Consider the following 19,458-nt stretch of genomic DNA (forward strand, 5'->3'; position numbering starts at 1 on the left):
GCGAAAGTCTGCAAAAAAAAGTTCGGTCACATTTACTGTTAAAATTTCAGTATGACTTCCGGAAATTAGCTTCAGTGGCTAAGCTACAGACAAACTTACACTATCGGTCCTAGTGGTCGATTTGTGCCCCATTGAAACCCATTATAAACGCTATTTTTCACGGCAAAAAAATTACGGTCAAATCGATCGTGATCGGTTATGTTTCCGTTTCCGTTTGCAGTACTGGCCTTAGAGTTGTAATTTTTTTATTTGTCCACCGGGTGGCGCCCTTGCTCCACATTTGACCCCGGGCTGGAAAACAGCGGGCTGCTTAAACAGACCTGCGGGAAACGAAGCCTCATTTCCGGCGTGCAGCAGCGGCTTCGCCCGCTGATCGGGCGGGACCATTTTCGGCCCCTAGGACCGTTTGAGGGTGCTTTTTTTTTTTTTTTTTAATCAACAGGAAATGACGTATTTGTTGTGACGTGGTACCGGACGTGTGTGTTGGAAAAAGGGGTCCGACGCAACATGCCCCGGTCATCGTCGGGAGTTAACCCGGGAGGATGCACTGATTTCGGCCTAGAGGAGGAGCATTTGCCGCCTGGAGACCATTTTCTGGTCCTGAAAAAAAAAAAAAAAGGCGATCGAAATGAAGGTTGGTGCCAATCTTTAGTCCATCTAAAGGCCTAATTATAATAACAATCAAATATTACTTCAAATGTTTTTTTTTTTAAATATTTCGTTTTGTTTTGGGGGGCTAAAAAAACGGTGCGCTCATGTAATTAAACTGCGATTAAAAGGGTTAAAATCCGCGAAATGTAATTAAAACTTGACATGAATATTTCAAGGAGAAGTAGGTCTAAAAGATTGGCTAATTTAAAGTGGAAAAAAATATTAATATATAAATTTTTTACAGCGCTTTTTAGGGCGTGGTCGATTTGTGGCTCTAAGCCCGATAGTGTATGCATTTTTCTAGGACCCCCCAGAGGTTAACATGCAGGGAGCAGGTACAAAGCTGGGCTGACTGGGAAACAAAAAGATGCAGCTGAAGAGCAGGAAGAGAAAGTGAACACCAACAAAATCCACTTGTGCAGCTAATAAAGCCAGAGGCACACTCACTGAAACAAATAAACATTATCAATAAAGTCAACAGGTGGTGCTGGCAACGATATGAGTCTGACATTTGCAGAGGAGAGGAGAGGGGCGTAGTGTTGTGCATAGCCACACCATAAGCAGCAAGTCAGCGCGTGAGCTCTGGAGTTTCATGTCGGAGCCAAGGCCAGCACCTTTCAGTCTCGACTTCTGATTAATGGTGCTGTCATCTGCTGCCATCATTTCTCTCCATCATCGCTTCCTCCTGGATGGCCCTTTAATATCAAACAGAATATTAAAGAGAAGGTCGAGCTTGCTGCTGACACCTGTATAACACATGGGGGGTTAAGTCATGAAAAATGTTCAGATCTTGCACTTAAAATATGGTTTAAACGTTTGTTTAATATAATTATGGCCTCTAAACAAGATCACATTAGAAATCACACAGCAATTTTTAAAACCATATTATTTACTGCAGTTCAGTAAAAACATATACAATACTTGCATATTCTAAAATTATATTATATCAAAATTTATATACTGTACTTTTCTAGAACTATATCTTTGAGATAAAAAGCTAGACAGCTATTAAAGTGCAACAGCCAACAGCAAGTGAGAAATGGACAAATTGTTGGCTTTTTTCTTTTTATCCTTTAAAACCTTTAAATTCAAGAGGCTTTTGTAGGAAAACATGAAAAAGGTTAGGCAGTGGGTATTTTATGGTAATGATGTTCTTCTAAAATTCTTGTAAAATCAGATAATCCCTTAGGAGGAAAGCAAATACTCTGTAGTTTAGTTATATAGACTTAAGAGAGCAGATCTAGGCAAATTCTACATCATTAGAGCTATTGTATGTCATTGTTACCAGACAGATTTACTATTTTTAATATTTGCTGTTAAATTTGTGGCCTTTTCTTTTCCCTCTTTCGTCCTCTCTCTGATGGTATGAGTCATCTTTATGTCTGCAACTACTTCCACAATAGGCTGTTTCCATCTCTAACCTACCTCATAGTCATTCACACACAATCAGTCATTTGCACACATTCACACTGATGCAGCTTGTCTTTTTCAGTTTATGTTGGGCTGTGAATAGATCTTAGTTGATAAAACTAAGATAGAACTTAGTTTCCCCTGATGCATCCATATGAGGGTTTGTGAGAGTGCTAGAAAAGTGCTGCGTGTGTGTGTGTGTGATTAGATGAATGAGACTTATACTAGACGTCCTATATACGTACCAGCCTACCATTTATATCATGACAGGGTTGATTTGGTAAAAACTCTTCCACAACCTTCTTTAAATGAATACACAGGACCAAAGAAGGAGATATGTTTAGGTTAGGTCTTTTGTACATCAGGCTACTGCTGTCAGTGAAGGTGTTTCTGTATGCAGATGGTGATATATTGATTCACTTTTATTTATACAGGGGTAAATCACAACAGCGGTCCCCACAAAGGTGCTTTATAGTAAAGGTAAAGACGCCCAAATAATACAGAGAAAACTCCAACCATCAAACCATCCCTGAAATCATCAAAAATAAATTAACAGAACTGTGCAGATATCAAGCTTATACTGTTTATGCCAATATGGTTTGGAATTCAATAAATTTAACCTTGTAGGACTCGTTTTCTGTGTGACTTTATCAGTGTCTCACGTCATGATTTTGGCCCACTCCTCTTTACAATGTTGCTTCTGTTGTTTGGGGTTTGTGCGCATTTGTTCATGCACAGCTATTGAGATCTGGACTTTGACTGGACCACTGCAGTCTTGTGGTTTGATCAGATGCAAGTTTGCAAACCTAAGCATGCTACCATGTTCTTTTCATAGTCACACTTGGTCAGTCTTTTTCTAAAGGCCTACAGAGTTTGAGGTGCAGCTCTTTTGTTTTGTTTTTTTGTTTTCTTTTTTGTATATTTGACACTGAACATGAATTTACTGAGGCATCCACCCCTGTGATGATTATAGCACTGTGCTAACACACTCCTGAATACTCCAGACTGGCAAATTTCCAAAGTGTTCTTTCTATTAGAGGCAGTCACACTTGCTGATTATCAGTTTAGGAATTTGATCAGCAGCACCTGGCGTATATTCTTTATTTCTAGGGAAGCAGTGAGGATATACTTGGTTTTTAAGGACTACATAAAGGTCCTGTAAAAACATTTTACAGAATTAGGACCTTGATTAGGGTTAAAGATGTTCTACTAAATGCAAAACAGCAAATAAAACAATAAAACAGTTTTGCCTGGAGAAAACATTAAGTACTGCTTTTTTTCTGGGTGGGTAAGGTTTAAATGCAGTCTCATTTATTCACTTGGATCTATTATTGGAAAAGAACACAGAAATCAATCCTTCCATTGGCCAATGGAAAGATTTCCAAGATAATTTGGAAAACTTCTAAAAGACCCTGTAAAGTGCCTCAACTGTGCAGGTTAGACTTAATACAGCAGAGCTAGATACAAACTGTTAGAGATCAAATACATGAAGGAGACGCCTTCTTTTGAGATTTTAATTGCCTGGGTGAAACCGTCCAGTAAAATATTTAATTTATTTTTGTGGTTTACAGGTTCCAACATCTTAAGAGAGGGCACAGATTTATTTTATTTTATTTATTTATTTATTTTTGGAGTGTATGATGACACAAAAAGGACAAATACCCTGTATTTCATTGCACTTTCTACAGTACATTCTTTCTTTATACATCTATTTTCAAATATTTATACTTAGCTTTTATCCAAATTAAGTTAGGATGTACTCAGACGAACTTGGTGGATTAATGGACACACTCTAAAGCCTGAACAATCTTAAAGAGCTTTTCCACATTTCCCTCAGATGCCACATCTTAACACACTGTAGTAGTATTTAGTATTTATTTATTTATTGTCATTGTCAAGAACAATGAAATTGCGTTTGGGGCTTCCATACAACCCAAAAAAAGAAGAAAATAATAAATACCCCTTAAAACCCAAGTGTACATATTTAACCCAGTGTGACTCCAATGCAATAAGACAATCCTTAGCAATAATGTTCGTAGAAATTCAGACAAAGACCTGAGAAACATGACAAAATACAACAATGCAACCCATTCAATATTATTGTACTGTGAGATATGATATCAGATATGATAGTTATCTATTTAAGAAAGAGGGGGGGGGGGGGGGCAGGAGGGGGAAGAGAATAAAGATATGATGCACCAATGCAGACCAGTTCATTGCTATTAAGAAGTTGGATATGGTTATTGTCCGTGAGAGGGGGGCAGAGAGTTCAGGAGCCTCACAGCCTGTGGATACAGGCTGTTGGCCAGTCTGGATGTTCTGGTCACTAAGTTTTCATCAAGCATTTCCAAAAACACACTTGTAACTGTCACAGCTTTAACTGTTGAAGAGTCATAGTTAAAAAGTCTGAATGTAAAAGATTTTATGTGATTACAAAATAAACTAAGTTTCCCTAGTTTGACATATTTTCAAATGAGCAGATGAATGGTTGATAGATTTCCTACCAGCCATATTTGGATTATTGCTAGAGATGCACTTAAGTTTTTTTTTTTGTCAAACGTGCTTCAGTTTAAAGCCAAAGTTTTATCATTTTATCTCAACAATGCTTCAGATGACGTGGGTGCAGACAATCCTGTCTCATAGAAAATATGTATCTATACAAGAAAAGTGCAATCGCAGCTTTATATTTTTAAGGTAATGTATTTGCATCTGTGTTATCTTTTCCATCAATGTAATTAGACGTCTTGTGTAGATTTGCTGGCATTCTTGGGATCGTTGTGATGTGAATTATGGCCAAACATCTCTATTTTATTCTTGTCTGTTCAAAGGACATTGTTCTTGTGATTTTCTTAGATGTAACTTTGCAAATCTAAGCTCTGCTACAATGCTCTTCATAAAGGGAATATGCTTTCTCTTGGAAACCCTTCCATAGAAGTCATACTTGTTTAGTCTTTTTCTAATTGTACTGTCATGAACTTTAATATAATACACATCCTCTAGGATGTGTTCATCCACCTCAACCTATATCTTATTACAGCTATCCCAAGGTACATCTAAACACAAATGGTTAGAAAATGAAGGGTTGCAGAAATATAATTTCAAGTAAATCTGTAGTGATATCACCTTTGTGTGTCTTGTTTTAGCTCATTTAATTTGAAAACCACATTTACTGAGAAGCCAGGTTTTTCTTTTTTGTATGATTGACACTGAGCATTTGGTTTATTCATTCCACACGCCCAAGCAGTGAAACCACATCCATGCCTATACTCTGGCCAAGTCTGTTTGTGTTTATTTTTGTCATGGTCCTGGGTCGTGCGACCCAGTGTTTTGTGTTTTAGCCTATTTTGATGTTTATTCTTTGTTTAGGGTCACTAAGGCAGTCCAGCCATTTGTACATACTACCCGTGTATTAAGTCTCCCTTGCCCTTCGTGTGGTTATGTCATCTCCCCTGTACTACCTCTCCCCGGTTCATGTGTCTTGTCTAATCTCCATGTTTCCTGTTTTACTTTGAAAGTCTGTATTCACGGTCAGTGTATTCAGTTTCACTCCTTCTGTCCTGTCGTTAAGTTCATGTGTGTCAGCTGTGTTCCCATGTGTGGCCACTTCCCCTGATCATCCCTCATGTGTATTTAGTCTCTGTGTTTCATACAGTCTGTCTCGCGTCGTCTGTGTTATCTCCCCTACCCCTTGTCATAGTATCCCAGCCATAGTTTGTATTTTGCAGTCTAAATCTCATTAGAGTCATAGTTTCCCAGTCTATGTTCAGGTTTTCCCTCAGTTACTTTGTTGTTCTTTTCCATGAGTTTTTCAGCCATAATAAAAGGCTCGTTTTGGTTGGAATCCACTCCTGCATCCTCGTTTGTGTTCGCACCTGGGTCCACCACACACCTTTCCGCACGGTCTGCCTCCGCAGACCTTGACAATTTTGCCCCCGACTGATCTCAGAACTCTCACAAAGCTCTAGTTATTTTTACTTCCCTCCAGTTTCTTTAAAAAAAAAACAACAACAACTTGTTGTTTCATCTTTGTGAGCAGCTTTGTAAAGCCATGGGATACATTTTTCATCATTAGAGATTCAAGATCTTGGGACGTTTAAAAAAACAAAACAAAAATAAACTACCAGCTAATCAGACAGTTTTAGTATCAGCATAAAGCTTTTTATTATTAAAGAAAACATGACATATGAAAACGGTCATATTTTTGTCACTGTTGTTTTTAGAAAACAATAACTCCCCATACTCAGTTCTATTTTATTATGGCAACACAATGCAATAATAATTCTGTATTTGGTAATACAGTAATGGCTCTCATTAAGATTTTTTTTACTGCAGGATATCTAAAGATGAGCTGGTATAAACAATCCAAAAAAGAAAAGAAAAGGGACATATAGCAGCTTCACAGCCAGACAGAGATAAAGAAATTGATGTAGACTACACCAGAGCTAAAATGAGAGATGTTTAGATGGATTAAAACTTTACTCAGAATGATTCTCTTCAGAGCAAATGTAAGAACTGTAGCTTCTTGAGGAGTTCTGAGGAAAAATAGCTTTATATCTAGTGGATTTTTCTTAGGACCAATCTTCTTGAAAAGTGCATTTTTAATAAGCCTTTAAAAAAAACAGATAGGTAAAGCATAAAAATAGAGATCAGCTAATGTTTGAAGTTTTATTGTCACAACAAAAAAGGATCTTCAGGCAGTCCAAGTATTTAATCAGACTTCAGCCTCTTATTTTTTGCCCCATAATATATATTGGTGTCATATTTACAAGTACAAACATAGATATGAGATTAAAACAAATATTTTTTTCATGATGATTCATTGAAGGTTGACACACAAGGATATGTTGTAAAATCAAAGCATGAACACAATGCTCTCTATTCTCCGTTTGTGTCCAGAATGAATCGGGCATCTTTGACAGCCATTTCTCACAGAGCTGCACTGTTGGCATTCTTCTAAAAAGCCCGGACTACCAGACTCCGGCTCCCCTGTTTGTGTCTCGTCCAACAGCTCCCTTGATGGCGCTTACATGTGTCTTTATTTGCTGTCTCTTTGTTTTCAAAATGTTCTTGTTTCCATAATTTCATGCGGTATCTGCAGGCAGACACACATCAATTGCATAAAACGCTTAACGATCACACGTTCACACACAGAGCACTTGGATTAATTACTGTAATCACTCCAAGTTTCTACCTGCAGCCTAATGTGAGTCTCTAGAGTGACACATGCAGGATGTTTGCTGTACATCCTCCCCACGCTTGCACTCTTCCTGTGAGGAAGCAGAGCATCTCCACAACAACAAGTGCATCTCATTTGTTACTTCAGTCACTCCCTCATTGTCATTCTCTCTCACTCCATCTCTCACTCTATGTCATTGCTTATCTCCTAATTGCTTTTCTATAAATGGATAAAATGTGACTGTGCATCCAACCACAAGTGCAAAGGAGCGTTACAGAAATCTTTGGCAGTGTCGTCCTCTAAATGTCCCATTACTCCCTCCTTGGGAATAATTACTGCACCGACCATGGCTTCAGCAAGGCCCCCCTGGGTGAAAATAATTATAACTCTGAAATTATGAAATAAAATCATCAATTGTTATTCAGTGGGGGGGAAAGCAGAAGAAAAACTGAGCAATCCGAGAGGGGATTTCATGATCTTTGAGAATACCTCCACACTAAGCTAGCCAAATCTGAAAAACATATCTTTGATTCAGAGTTTTGGGAACATAAACGGGGAGCTCCAGAATCCTTTTGCAGGCAGAGATGGCAAAGGTGCACACATTTGTCACAAGTACAGATCCTTGTGTTAAAAGGTACTCTGATAAAAGCTGAAGTACTGATTCAACTTTTTTACTCAAGTAAAAGTGGAAAAGCTGAAGCTCGTTATTAAAACAAAACAAGGAAATGCAAACTTCATTCTGGCTTCTATTCTATTCTAATTCTGCGATATAGACAAAGGAGACAAAAGTAATGGGAATTTTAAAAAAGTAGCTACAGTACTACAAACTAACAAATGTAGATAGGTGACTGTTTCTGCACCTAAACAGAAACATTTGTATAGTCGAGAGTTAAAGTGGGATTCAGCAGGTGTGGGTGCAGCATGGGGAAATAGTCACTTAGCAACCATTTCCATTGTGTGGTCCAGTAGATTTAGTATACAGGCTGTGATCAGCGGCTGCTGCTCGTGGATTTAGCCAACTGCCTTCAACAAGTTATAAACCAAAGCTCAATGAGCTATCACGGCTGATTTCCATCTCATACACACCTTTATATTAGAATAAAGCTAATACGAAAGTGTAATTCAACTTAAATTTAATGTGATATCTGCTACTCATCTCAACCTCACACTGACCGTGAAGACCACAACCTACTCTGCAACAGACGAACAAAGTATTTCAACTAACCACTGTAACCTGCACTAAACTGCCTTTCACGCAACCTCTGAGTAACAAAAAGTTTGTACACCTCAATTTGTGGCAAGGGGTCACCACAGCGGGTAACTCTACATGCTTGATTTGGCAGATTTCTTTCTGGCAGATGCAGGATGCTTCCTGACACTACCCCCAAGGGATTGGTGTTTCCTCCCAGAATCAAATGGGGATCTTTTGCTGTTAGGAAAATGTGTAAACTACTACCCTACACTAATATGAAAAAAAGAGACATAAACTGAGCAACAAATCATGTATATCTGTTAATAAAACAACAACTCTAAAATAAATAAGGACATTAAATGGACATTTTAAATTTCCAGCCTTTTAAATATCACCTTATAATAATAATTTCTTTCTTCTTCTCCCATCCTGTCTTTTCTCCATCTTTCTCCATCTCTGAGTGAATTAGTGGTGCAGTTTGTGTGTATACTGATGATCTCTGCACCAGAATTGCCTCTCTGGATACCCCACATGGATTGCCATTTATATGTTATTGTTCAACCCAAATAGGTTCAAGGCAGTTTGATGTTTGAAGACGCACAGTGACAGGAAATACTCCCCTCAAATGTCTTAAACCTCACGTAACAACCCAGGTAAAGAGTAGAACGTGAAAATAAATACTGAAGTAATGTACAGATACTTGCAATAATGAGGTATTTTTATTTTGTTACTTGCAGAAGTAAGGTCTGATTTATGAGTGTGTAGATAAACTGTAGCAACGCTATAGTCTTTAAAGCTGGAATCTGACACATTTGTTTAAAAATCTAAAGTATGTATTTGCAATTTTACAGGCTGTGTTAATCCGTAGGGCGGCTTTGATTCATATTCATATTAAGTAATGATCATCTCGCTGATGTAAATTACTCCTAAGGCAAAGTGAACATTTTCTCTTTCAGATGCTAACACCATTAAAAAGGTGAAACAAAGAGCGACTTTTATTGTGAAGGAGTCAAAGATAAACAACATAATTGTCACAGTCATTGGTCTATGAAAAAGTGCATTTAAAAATAATTAAGATCAAATCAGTTTTAAATGTTGGGAGTAATCAAACGTTAAGCAGCAGGCACCCTTGGCTCACTCCTACAGTAGTTCAACCAACTCTGCTGCTGTTATGTCCAAATATAATCGTGATGTGTTTAGAGTCATATCAGACTCTAAACACATCACAACTAACATTTTTCCATCGTGCAATGATGAAAAAATGTCTAATTATTGGCTGACAGCTCTAGATAGTAATGTTGTTTTGGCTGACACACCAGCTGTTTGTGATTTTTATTGGCCCCTGAGCAGTAAACGCTACTACTGTTCACCCGGTTAACAAGTAGCATTTATGAGCTCCACTCAAGTCACAAGTCACAGGAGAGAAAAACATACCAATTAAATTATGATATTGGATATAATAAAACACAGTAGAAGTCCTCCACAGAGGTTTTGAATATGATGCAGAATCCCGTTTTTGCATATCGTACTGTGGATGGATAATATTTTCCAATTTGGCCGTCCTAATGTGAAGGCAGAGTTTTAAACACAGATATAAAGAGAGGTGTGTAAGTGCAAAGTCAGGGTTCATGTCGGAGTAAACAAATATCGGTATTTTATTTCTATTTTTGTCAGTATGACAAGAACACCCCCCCCCCCCATTTCCTCTTTGTGAAAGGATGGTATTTTGCTGATGGTCACCGTTATTCTGGTAAAACTTGTGGATTCATGTATTGTCCTCAAATCATCACCATATTTCAGATATATTTAGATATATAGATGATGCGACAGAGGTTACAGGTTCTTTTTTAATTCTATAGGAGTACTTTTATGTGTACATTATATATGCATCTGTATCTACATTTGTCCATTTTTACATATACAAATCCAAACTTGTAAAGCCAAGCAATCAGTTTATCTTAGATGTGCAGTTGTCTCAGTTAAAAGCAGAAAGTAAGTAAAATAAAGTTAGCATGAGACATGGGAGTGTTATGAGAAGTTCCAGAAATCCACACGGTTTAACACAAAAGGTACAGGTTTTCCACTGCAGCGCATAATGTCTCACAGTGGGGAGGTAACAAGTTGAGGAGAATCCTGGACAAAGTCCACGGTGAAAGTAATGCCTTGTAAATTCAAGAGTGGGTTTTCCGAGAAAGGAGAAGGGCTCAGATCAGTTGGTGGTTTGTTTAGGTTTATCCAAGAGTTGTGCCATATAAATCAATAGAATACTTGAATATTTCTGCATCATCACCCCTTTGAAGTCCTCTTCTCTTGGTGCTACCTTCGTCATCGTACTCCCTCCTCTTCCACTCAGCTATAGTGCCACATTGAACTCAGTCACCAAGAAGTCTACGTAGTCTCTGTCTTTGGTCTTGAAGGCCTCGGCGATGAGGCGCGCTGCGTCCCTGTGCTCGCGGCCCCTCAGGGAAACCCCGTTTACCTCCAGTATAATCTGTCCCACCTTCAGCTGGCCGCAGTTATGAGCTGAACCACCCCTCTGAGAGAGACAGAGAAAGAGAGGGGAATTTTAGGGAGATCTTATTTAAAACCCGCCATGATTACATCCAAAATAAATCGGCCTCTTGTGGGAAACACTTGTACTAATATATTTGTTCTTAAAAGAGTCAAGGAGAACAGAAATTCCTCTAAGGTAATAATGGTAAAATAAAATTCAGGAATAAATTTGTTAAATTTTTGTCTCTGAATTTTCTGGACCTGAAGCTGCACTGTGAATACTCTTCTTTTTCCTCCTGGATAATATTTCTGTGAATGATATTTGCCAGCAAATGCAGAATAGGCAGCCTTGGACAAGCCTTGCAGTCTGAAAGTGTTATTTATATGAATTTTAACTTCTAAAAAAAAGAATGACAGAGACATAATCTTGAAATTGGGCTTTAAATCTCCATAATGACTAATAATAAGTCAAGTCAAATTATACATGAGGTTATATATGTAAAATATTTAATAAATATGAATAGAAAAGGCATTATTTTAGATAATTAAGCCACACAAAAGCTTCAGATTCAAGTCTATTCCAAAAAGCAACATTTATTTGCTTTTTATATGGTCAGAGTTTATGAAAGTGATTTAAACTGGCTTTACTCTTCAGCCAGCCAGAATATATTTGTTTCTAACCTGCCAAACAGGGTTACTTTACCACTTACTTTACCAGGTTTAAAAAGCTTCCTAGAGTTGATGATAATTACTGCCGTTCACTTACACCAAAGTCATTTAAATTGTTTCGGTACCAAATAAAATGTAAATAAGGCAGCATAAATATGAGAAAAAGTATTTAATCAGCATAAACACACCCAATCATATAAAATACAGGCATTAAGATGTTTTTCTATCAAAAAAAGTTGAAAATATTATAAAAATATTAATACAAATGTATAAAACACTCTGCATGCACAAGACATGACATGATTTCATGGTCTTTGTTTTATGATCTATTGTCTCTACAAACTGTCCCTGTTACTGTTTAGTGCATGTTTTGTCAAAAAAATATCAGCTTCCAGTGTCATGCAGTCAGCTATTAGGTGCACTGAAGAATCTCAGTCTAGTAATAAAGTAATAGTAGCTTGGTTTTAACAATAGGTAAGTTGGGAATATGAGAGGATAAAGGGCATAATTATAATATTCAGTTTATAAATTTATACCTTCATTTTTTTTTATTTATAACCAAATCCAACTTCACAGATTAATATAATTGTTAGTATGTATCCACATTATTATGAAATTATTTCACCACTATACTAAATAGCTTTGCTTCATCGCATTCCTGGCTATTATTTTCTGTTTTTGACACATTTCTACTCTTTTACATATTTGATAGCCAGAATATCAGAACGACCTGTCTAATATTGTGTAGCTTCATCTTGCGCCAGCTAACACACCTCAGCTTGCTGACAAATGGACTCAGGATATGTGGTATCTATCACTGGGATCTTGTCAATGGATTGTTTGGGACCACTGATGAAACTTGTTCATTTTGCAGGTGTTTGATTAAAATAGGAGTTCAGATGTCAGATAAATGCCTTGGACTTTCTGAGGAGCTTCTACATTATGAATTGTTGGAGAGGCTGGTGCAGTCAGGGAGTGCTGTTATTCACTTTATCTGAGTTTAGGTAAAGACTGTTCTGCTGTACATGATTACCTTTTTGTCACCAGCTTATTACCTCACTATAACAAAATGATTGCAGAGCATCAAAATCCAAAAATAATTCTTTAAAGCCAAACATAACAGGATGCATTTTGAAAATAGTTTTCATCTTAAAGAAAAACAACAAAAAAAACCACCAGTTTTATGTCTTTCTTCCTGTGACCCTGCTAGGTGACCTCATTATATGTGACTATGAGAGCTAAAAACATCAATATTTCTTTCCAGACAAGGGCTGCATCATCATGTTGGTTATTTAAGCTACAACAATTACTCAGTGTTAGGGGAGCACTTGGTCATCATAATGTGAAGATGGCTGTGATAAAGAGCTGTCGCTTCAATGAGCGGTGATGGGGACTGATAACAAGTGGAAAGGCCAGCCAGCAGCAGTGTTTTTGTCGTCACTTCATCCTCTGTATTTGTGATTGAAGTGACCTAAGATGACAGCCCCGGTGCCCAGAGAGATACGAAACACATAAGCCAGAGGTTTGCCGTATTATGACTCCACAGTGTTTACTTTCAATACTGCAGAGAGTGTCCATTGTACAGGGTACCTGCTCTGATGTGATGCCTGCATTTTTCCCCTGGGTGAGGTGGATGCCAAGTGGAAAGCTAAAAACATTTTTTTTATTTTATTTCCAGAGCAAGTTTATCATTCTGATGCTTGGTCCTGACTGTGAGAAGTACTGAGGTTGTGTGCCTTGCTCAAGGGCCTAATAACATCGAGTTAGCATTCCCCGGGTGACAGAGCAAACTTTTCACAGCCTTCTTTTCCACCTTGAAACCTGAGCATGTGGAAGTCTCCTTTCGCTTTGTTACAAGTGACCTTAAGGCTGCCTTATTATTAATGTCTGTAAATAACTGTGAAGCTATATAGCATTATTGTTCAGGGATGTAGCAAGGGTATCATAAAGCTTGTGGTTTTGTCTTAAAGGTAATAACCCAAGTGAACCACTGTGCTGAAAATGTGCTAATTAGTTTCAGAAATAACTTCGACTTGATTTTAAAAATTGATTTGCATGAATAATTTAACTTATCTTTAGCTGAGTTAAACTTCTCTCATGAAATGAGCTCTAACCTTGTGTCCAATGGCTCCACTGGGGCTCCCCATGCAAGAAAAAGCACCTACTTCCTTTGCTATTAGCCACTGCAATGAGGCACTTTTTCATGTTTATTACTCTCTTGGAGAAGTGTCTGAGGTTAAAAAGAAATAGTTTGGGGTCAAACCTTTTGAGTGGTTGCATCTTTTAAGTTGAACTTCCTTGCTCTCTGTGCTTATGAAACCTTCGATATCACAGACCATCCGGGGCTGAAGGCCTGCTGGCTTGCATATCAGAGTGGCGGCTGAATGGAAGTACAAAACAGCTGCAGTGCTGGCCGTCTTGAAAAGTGATAAGACACCACTTGCTCATTTCTTTCGAAAGCTTAGTTTAATATTTGAGCTAAGCAAAAATGCATAAAAAATAAGACTTGTACTGTTTATCTCTTTAATACGAGAGCTCTCCTGATAAGCTGAGCTTCAGGAGCCTACGATGGACCAACACAACGCCCGATGATGCATGATGCAGAAAAATCCATTCAAGCAAAACAAGTGCTATCTGAGATTTTCCTGTTTATTAAGGACCTGGTGTCTTTTTTTCTCTCACTGAATGAATGCACATGAAACTTCTATTGAGGATTGTACAATAACCAAAGAGATGAATGTGAAACAAAACTTTGTTCTTCTTTGAGGAAAACACAAAAAAGGAACATAAGACATAAGAAAAGCGAGAGCAAGACATTTGAAGGGTAGAGAATACTTGTCTGGGAGATTTGTAGCACTAGCACAGCTACTAGTGCTTCAAATCCCTTTGCAACCCTCCTAACAATCACTTTTGAAACACCCACACAAATACCCAAATACAGGATCTACCCACCAAACCTCCAGTTTATCATCTGTACAAATCCTCCTCATCCTTCTTCTCCTTATTAACACTGCTCTCACTTTTTTGTGTCCTTTACTCACACTTGCTGTCCTTTCTTCCAGCCTGCTTTTGATTTTGAATGTGCTGATTTCCAATCCTTTTATCCCTTCCTTTGCAATCAGCCACCTTTTTTTTTTTATTTCAATCACCACCTCTGTGGAGTGGGAGGCTGAGAGACAGCTTTGACTGGAGAGTAGACTGGAGTCTGTAGCTGCTCCTAGCACTGATATTAAAATTGTAACTGTCTCATTGTCTGTGTTTAGAAAATGATTAGTGTGGCATATAGTCCTGAACTAGAGCAAGATTTGTTGGCTTGCAAATTATCATGGCAGACAGATATATGCATTCACAGCCACAAGTAATACCTTTCTTTAGAGGTGACTAACCTGCCATTTCAAGCAAAGCTTTCAGAATTTTTCTGTCACTCCGCATAGCTGGGAGCTCAGAATTTTGAGTATTTTTAAATATGACAGATATGCTATAAATGAAAAAGGCTTTGTGGGAAATATAACTGCAACTCTATTTAGCCACAGCATTAAACTGAACATTAAGTATTTGAAATGAGCCTATGACTTCTACCTTTTAGATAAAAAGGTGCTGTGTAATTTGCTGTTTCTGCCCTTTGCCTTTACCCTTTAACACACACACACACACACACACACACACACACACACACACACACACACACACACACACACACACACACACACACACACACACACACACAATACCAAGTGCCTCATCCCGACAAAGTAATTACCAAAATCTCCAGGCAGCTAGGGCTTATACATGTAGGCCATTAATGTTGTAATCATCTCTGTAGAGCCCCAATGACGACAAAATTAGCAGAAATCTCAGTGTGAGTTCAGCTGCTGTGTGAATCCTTATGAAGCCTTAAAGAACACAAGATCCCAGCTGGAAGGTGTGCACGTGGCACTATTACAGAAAATCCAAAGTGTTTCAAGGATAAAGAAAACACAGCTCAACCACGCGAGGACAGTACTCATGAAAATACTGCATGTTAGCAGAGTAAGCAGAGAACTGAATTTAGCAGTGTTATTATGGTGACTGTTCATTTTAAACGCATATTAAAGATTATTCTACTCTTGGTTCAGTATATGAGGGGGTAGCCTAATATGGTCATCTCACTGAAGCTCTGGTTGTGAGTCCAGAAGTCCCACATATATATGGTTCCTCCATTCAGGTGGAAAACGTATTGGAGTGACAGCATTGTGTACATCAAATATCCATCTATCAACCCCTTAGCCGTTCCTAGGCTAGCTGAGAGACATAATCTTTCCAGTGTGTCCTTGATTTACCACGTGGCCTCCTCTCGATTGGATATGGTCAGAACACTTTGCCCTGAAGGCACCCAGGAGGCATCCTAGTCAGATAACCAAGCAACCTTTGCTGGCTCCTCAAACTATGAATTTTGTTTTACAGGCACAAAAATCATAACCAATCGGTATAAGTAGGCGAAGTCCAGTTTAAGATAAATATGCGTTATTTTGAATTGTTAAACATGGAAAGCTACTCTACTAGTGATACACTGGAAATGAGCATAAGAGGTCCAACTTTCAATGTTATTTTATGTTCTTCCTGACTTACCTGTATTGTCACAATTCGTGGCAGCGGCTGGCGAGTGTTGGCTCCACCTTCAATGGCAATACCCAGGGTGCTGGCAGTCTTTGCCACCCTCACTAGTGTAGCGGTAGGCTCCAAAAGCCCTGGCTGAAATAAGGCAGAGTGAGGAACACGAAATGAAAGGCATATTTATAAATACATTCATAACTTTATAAGATAATCTGCCTTCGATTTGTTGCAATTTGCATGGATTACACTGTACTATACTGTATGTTTGGCTATTTTAATGGAGCAACAATGAGCTTCCTAATGGTTTCCCTTGTTTATTCTGAATGAGCAATCAATTTAACACCTTCACAAGTCAGAGGACAAAATAAAACACATTTAATTTCCATTTCCATGATGTAGTCATGTTTATGCTGGGTCTTGTACAGTTTCCTTCCATTTATAGGTGTTTATTTCCTTTATAAATGAATCTGAAACATGTTTTTGGGTTTTTATGTCCAGGTTCCAAGATCAGTGTGAGTTAAAGGGATTCAGTGTAGTGGTTAACTTGTATAACATGTATAATTTAAAAAACATTAACTATTAAAAGTTCCAATGTGCTTTGGGCTTGAGTGTACTACAACAATCACTGGATTACTGAATACTTCAGACATCCTGAAAACCTGTTAACCAAGCCATTATTTCTGTTATAAGAGGACTTGGGCCTGGATCCCTGATAAACTCCCAGAGGATCCAAGGAATCAACAATAAAAGTGCTTTAAGAAAAAAAAAAAAGGAGACAGAGAGGTTGAATCAGAAATAAAACAAAGGTTTAACAAGCTACACTTTCTGCCAAGAACTGAAATAAAAACTACAGCAGCTCGTTTTTTTTAGTAGTAAGGAAAGGGTTACGTTATTAACCCTTTAAGACCTACCATAGAACCAAGTCCGCCAGAGCTTATATTATATTTTTACATGCTGTAGAGCCATTTTTGGGAGCATTTCAAGTTGCTGTACACCAATACAACCATTATAGCCCAGATTGTAATATATGTATGCATTAAGTGCATAGTAATTACATAAATTGCAAAAAAGTGCAATAAACTACAAAAAAAATGAAAATTGTTTTTGTTTTTTTAACATATATTTCTAGTTAGAGAAATTTAAGAGGCTTATCCCTCAAAACTGTAAATACAAAAAAGTTGCACAAAATAGTTTCCCACCACAGGAAATTTATTTTGAGTGTCTTCATAGTTTTATTTTTGAAATTCACCAATTTTTACATACTGCAGGAAAAACGAAAATAAGTATTATAATGCAAATTTGCAAAAAAAATAGCATATGCATCAAAATACACTATTTCCAGCAGTGCAATTTGAGTCCTAAGCATCCCAGAAACGACACAGAAAGTCATAAAGTCAAACATAACTTATAAAAACACCAGTATAGCCTTACAAGGCCCTGATGGGTTGTACTGGCTGTGGTTTAACAGCTACAGTTGCTAATATATTTATAATCATGGCTATTAGACAGTAGAACATTAGATTATTAGATTATTATACTATAAATAGACTCATGCAAAATGGCTGAGTAGGGACTTCAGAACTTGTCAGAACAACCGCCCATTTCTTAGATTTCTTCTGAACCAAAGTTGTCCCGTGATAGTTGTCAGTACATTCAAAAGGAACTGTTTATAATTTACAACTTAAAATGACACCCACACTGCTGCCACAGTGTAACTTAGTTTAACACAGTTAACCGAAGCCGTCAGTCACTGAGATGTGCGTGTCAGTGCCTTGTGATGGCTCATAAGAGGCTCAATTACTCCCTTGGTTTCCGCCCCCAAACTGTCAAAAGGTTTGAGTTGAATTTGACAATCAGAATTCAGAATTCAACTTTGAGTGTGTTCCCTGCGACAGCATGTATAGCCAAAGCTCTCAATAAGCAGAAATTCTTATGGGTGTTGTGGCTGCTTTGTTCCCTTGCCTGTTAAGCTTCACAAACATTTGTTAAATTTGTGTGTGCATACTTATATTGTTGGAGTGGCAGTAAATACCTGCATACAGGAGTGTAACCTCTCAGCTACTATAGCCTCACCGACTCACGAGTTCCCCTCAGCACACAGAAGAGGCAGAGACTAGTTCGTGCCATCACCAAACGTCTATTCAGATCTGCCAAACACACTCTGTGCAATGACACTTACCCGGTGGGTAAAGTCCACTCAACTTCACTACAATAACACAGGAACACAGACTTCTGTCCGCTGTGATTCCTTTGTCTCAAACGCCAAGTTCCAGCATCCGACTGCAGAATAAGTAAGATACTAATCAGTTACCATTTGTAACTGCATCAACTTACTGGGCAATACTCCACCTGCAGTCTCTAAACCACACTCCACTGCTACATGGAGCTACTATTTTTCTCCTGAGCTTGTTTTTAGGAGGCTTGTATAGTGCCATACATATTCCTGGCAATCAACTGGCAATTGGTCATAAAAGGAAAAGTGAGTGTTCCCCAATTAGCTGCTGGCAGTTGATGTGAAATTGGCTACAAAAGCCCAAGTCACAAAAACCTTGAGACCAGTCAGTAACTCCTTGGAAACCATCAGTCGCTAGGGAAAAATGAGTGATCCCTGACTGGTTAGTGACTGGTAGATGGATGTTGCTGTTGCAAGGTGAAATTGGTTGCAAACTGGTTTGTGATGGTGGATTCAAAACCTCCTTACAATTCCTTTGGTTGCTAGCAGATCCTTATTGTTGCCTGTAATTTGCACTGAAGGTCCTGCATTGTCTGCAAACACTCACCAACTGCTTGCTAAGAAAAAGTGAAACTGTGAAGAGTGCAGTACAAACTGGAAATGAACATCAGTAAGCTTCAAAGTAAAAGTTGTGCCTTTTGAAATGTGTTGGTTTCAGCAGTAAGGCATACATTTTACTTTGGAGGTCAATGTGCTCCATTTCTGATTTGGATTATGAGTGTTTGCAGGCATGTTGGCTTCTTTCATGCAAACGAATGTTTGCAGGCAACCAACACAATCACAAGGATGTTTCCTTTTGGATTTCACACAGCACCAGTTAGCAATCTCCAGCAACCACTTGCCAACCAGTCAGGTAGTACAGATTTGACCGAAGACCAGCTAAAACAGGTGGCCAAAGGGTTGCTTACAGGCCTGTGTGACTGAGGACTAAGAGATATGCTTATATAATCATCCATACTCATTTTAGCCTTGCGTAAGTGAGGGCTACATCACCTCCAGAGTAAAATATCTAGCCCTTTAAATGCTTGACATTCTATCTCT

At 38.2% G+C, this 19,458-nt stretch overlaps 1 protein-coding gene across 2 annotated transcripts in view; it reads right to left on the reverse strand.

Moving 5' to 3' along the window:
* Positions 1–8,142: 8,142 nt before the first annotated feature.
* whrna (whirlin a) overlaps positions 8,143–19,458 on the reverse strand; it is a 211,375-nt gene continuing 200,059 nt past the window's right edge. For both annotated transcript variants that reach the window (XM_080866683.1, XM_080866682.1), the window contains 2 exons: positions 16,200–16,322; positions 8,143–10,965 (listed from right to left, as the gene is read on the reverse strand). In XM_080866683.1, coding sequence (XP_080722809.1) covers positions 10,783–10,965; positions 16,200–16,322 — 306 coding nt within the window. In that variant the 3' untranslated portion in view covers positions 8,143–10,782. The remainder of the gene's footprint in view (positions 10,966–16,199; positions 16,323–19,458) is intronic.

This window comes from Rhamphochromis sp. 'chilingali', assembly GCF_963969265.1.
Source record: "Rhamphochromis sp. 'chilingali' genome assembly, chromosome: 2".
Classification (NCBI taxonomy): domain Eukaryota; kingdom Metazoa; phylum Chordata; class Actinopteri; order Cichliformes; family Cichlidae; genus Rhamphochromis; species Rhamphochromis sp. 'chilingali'.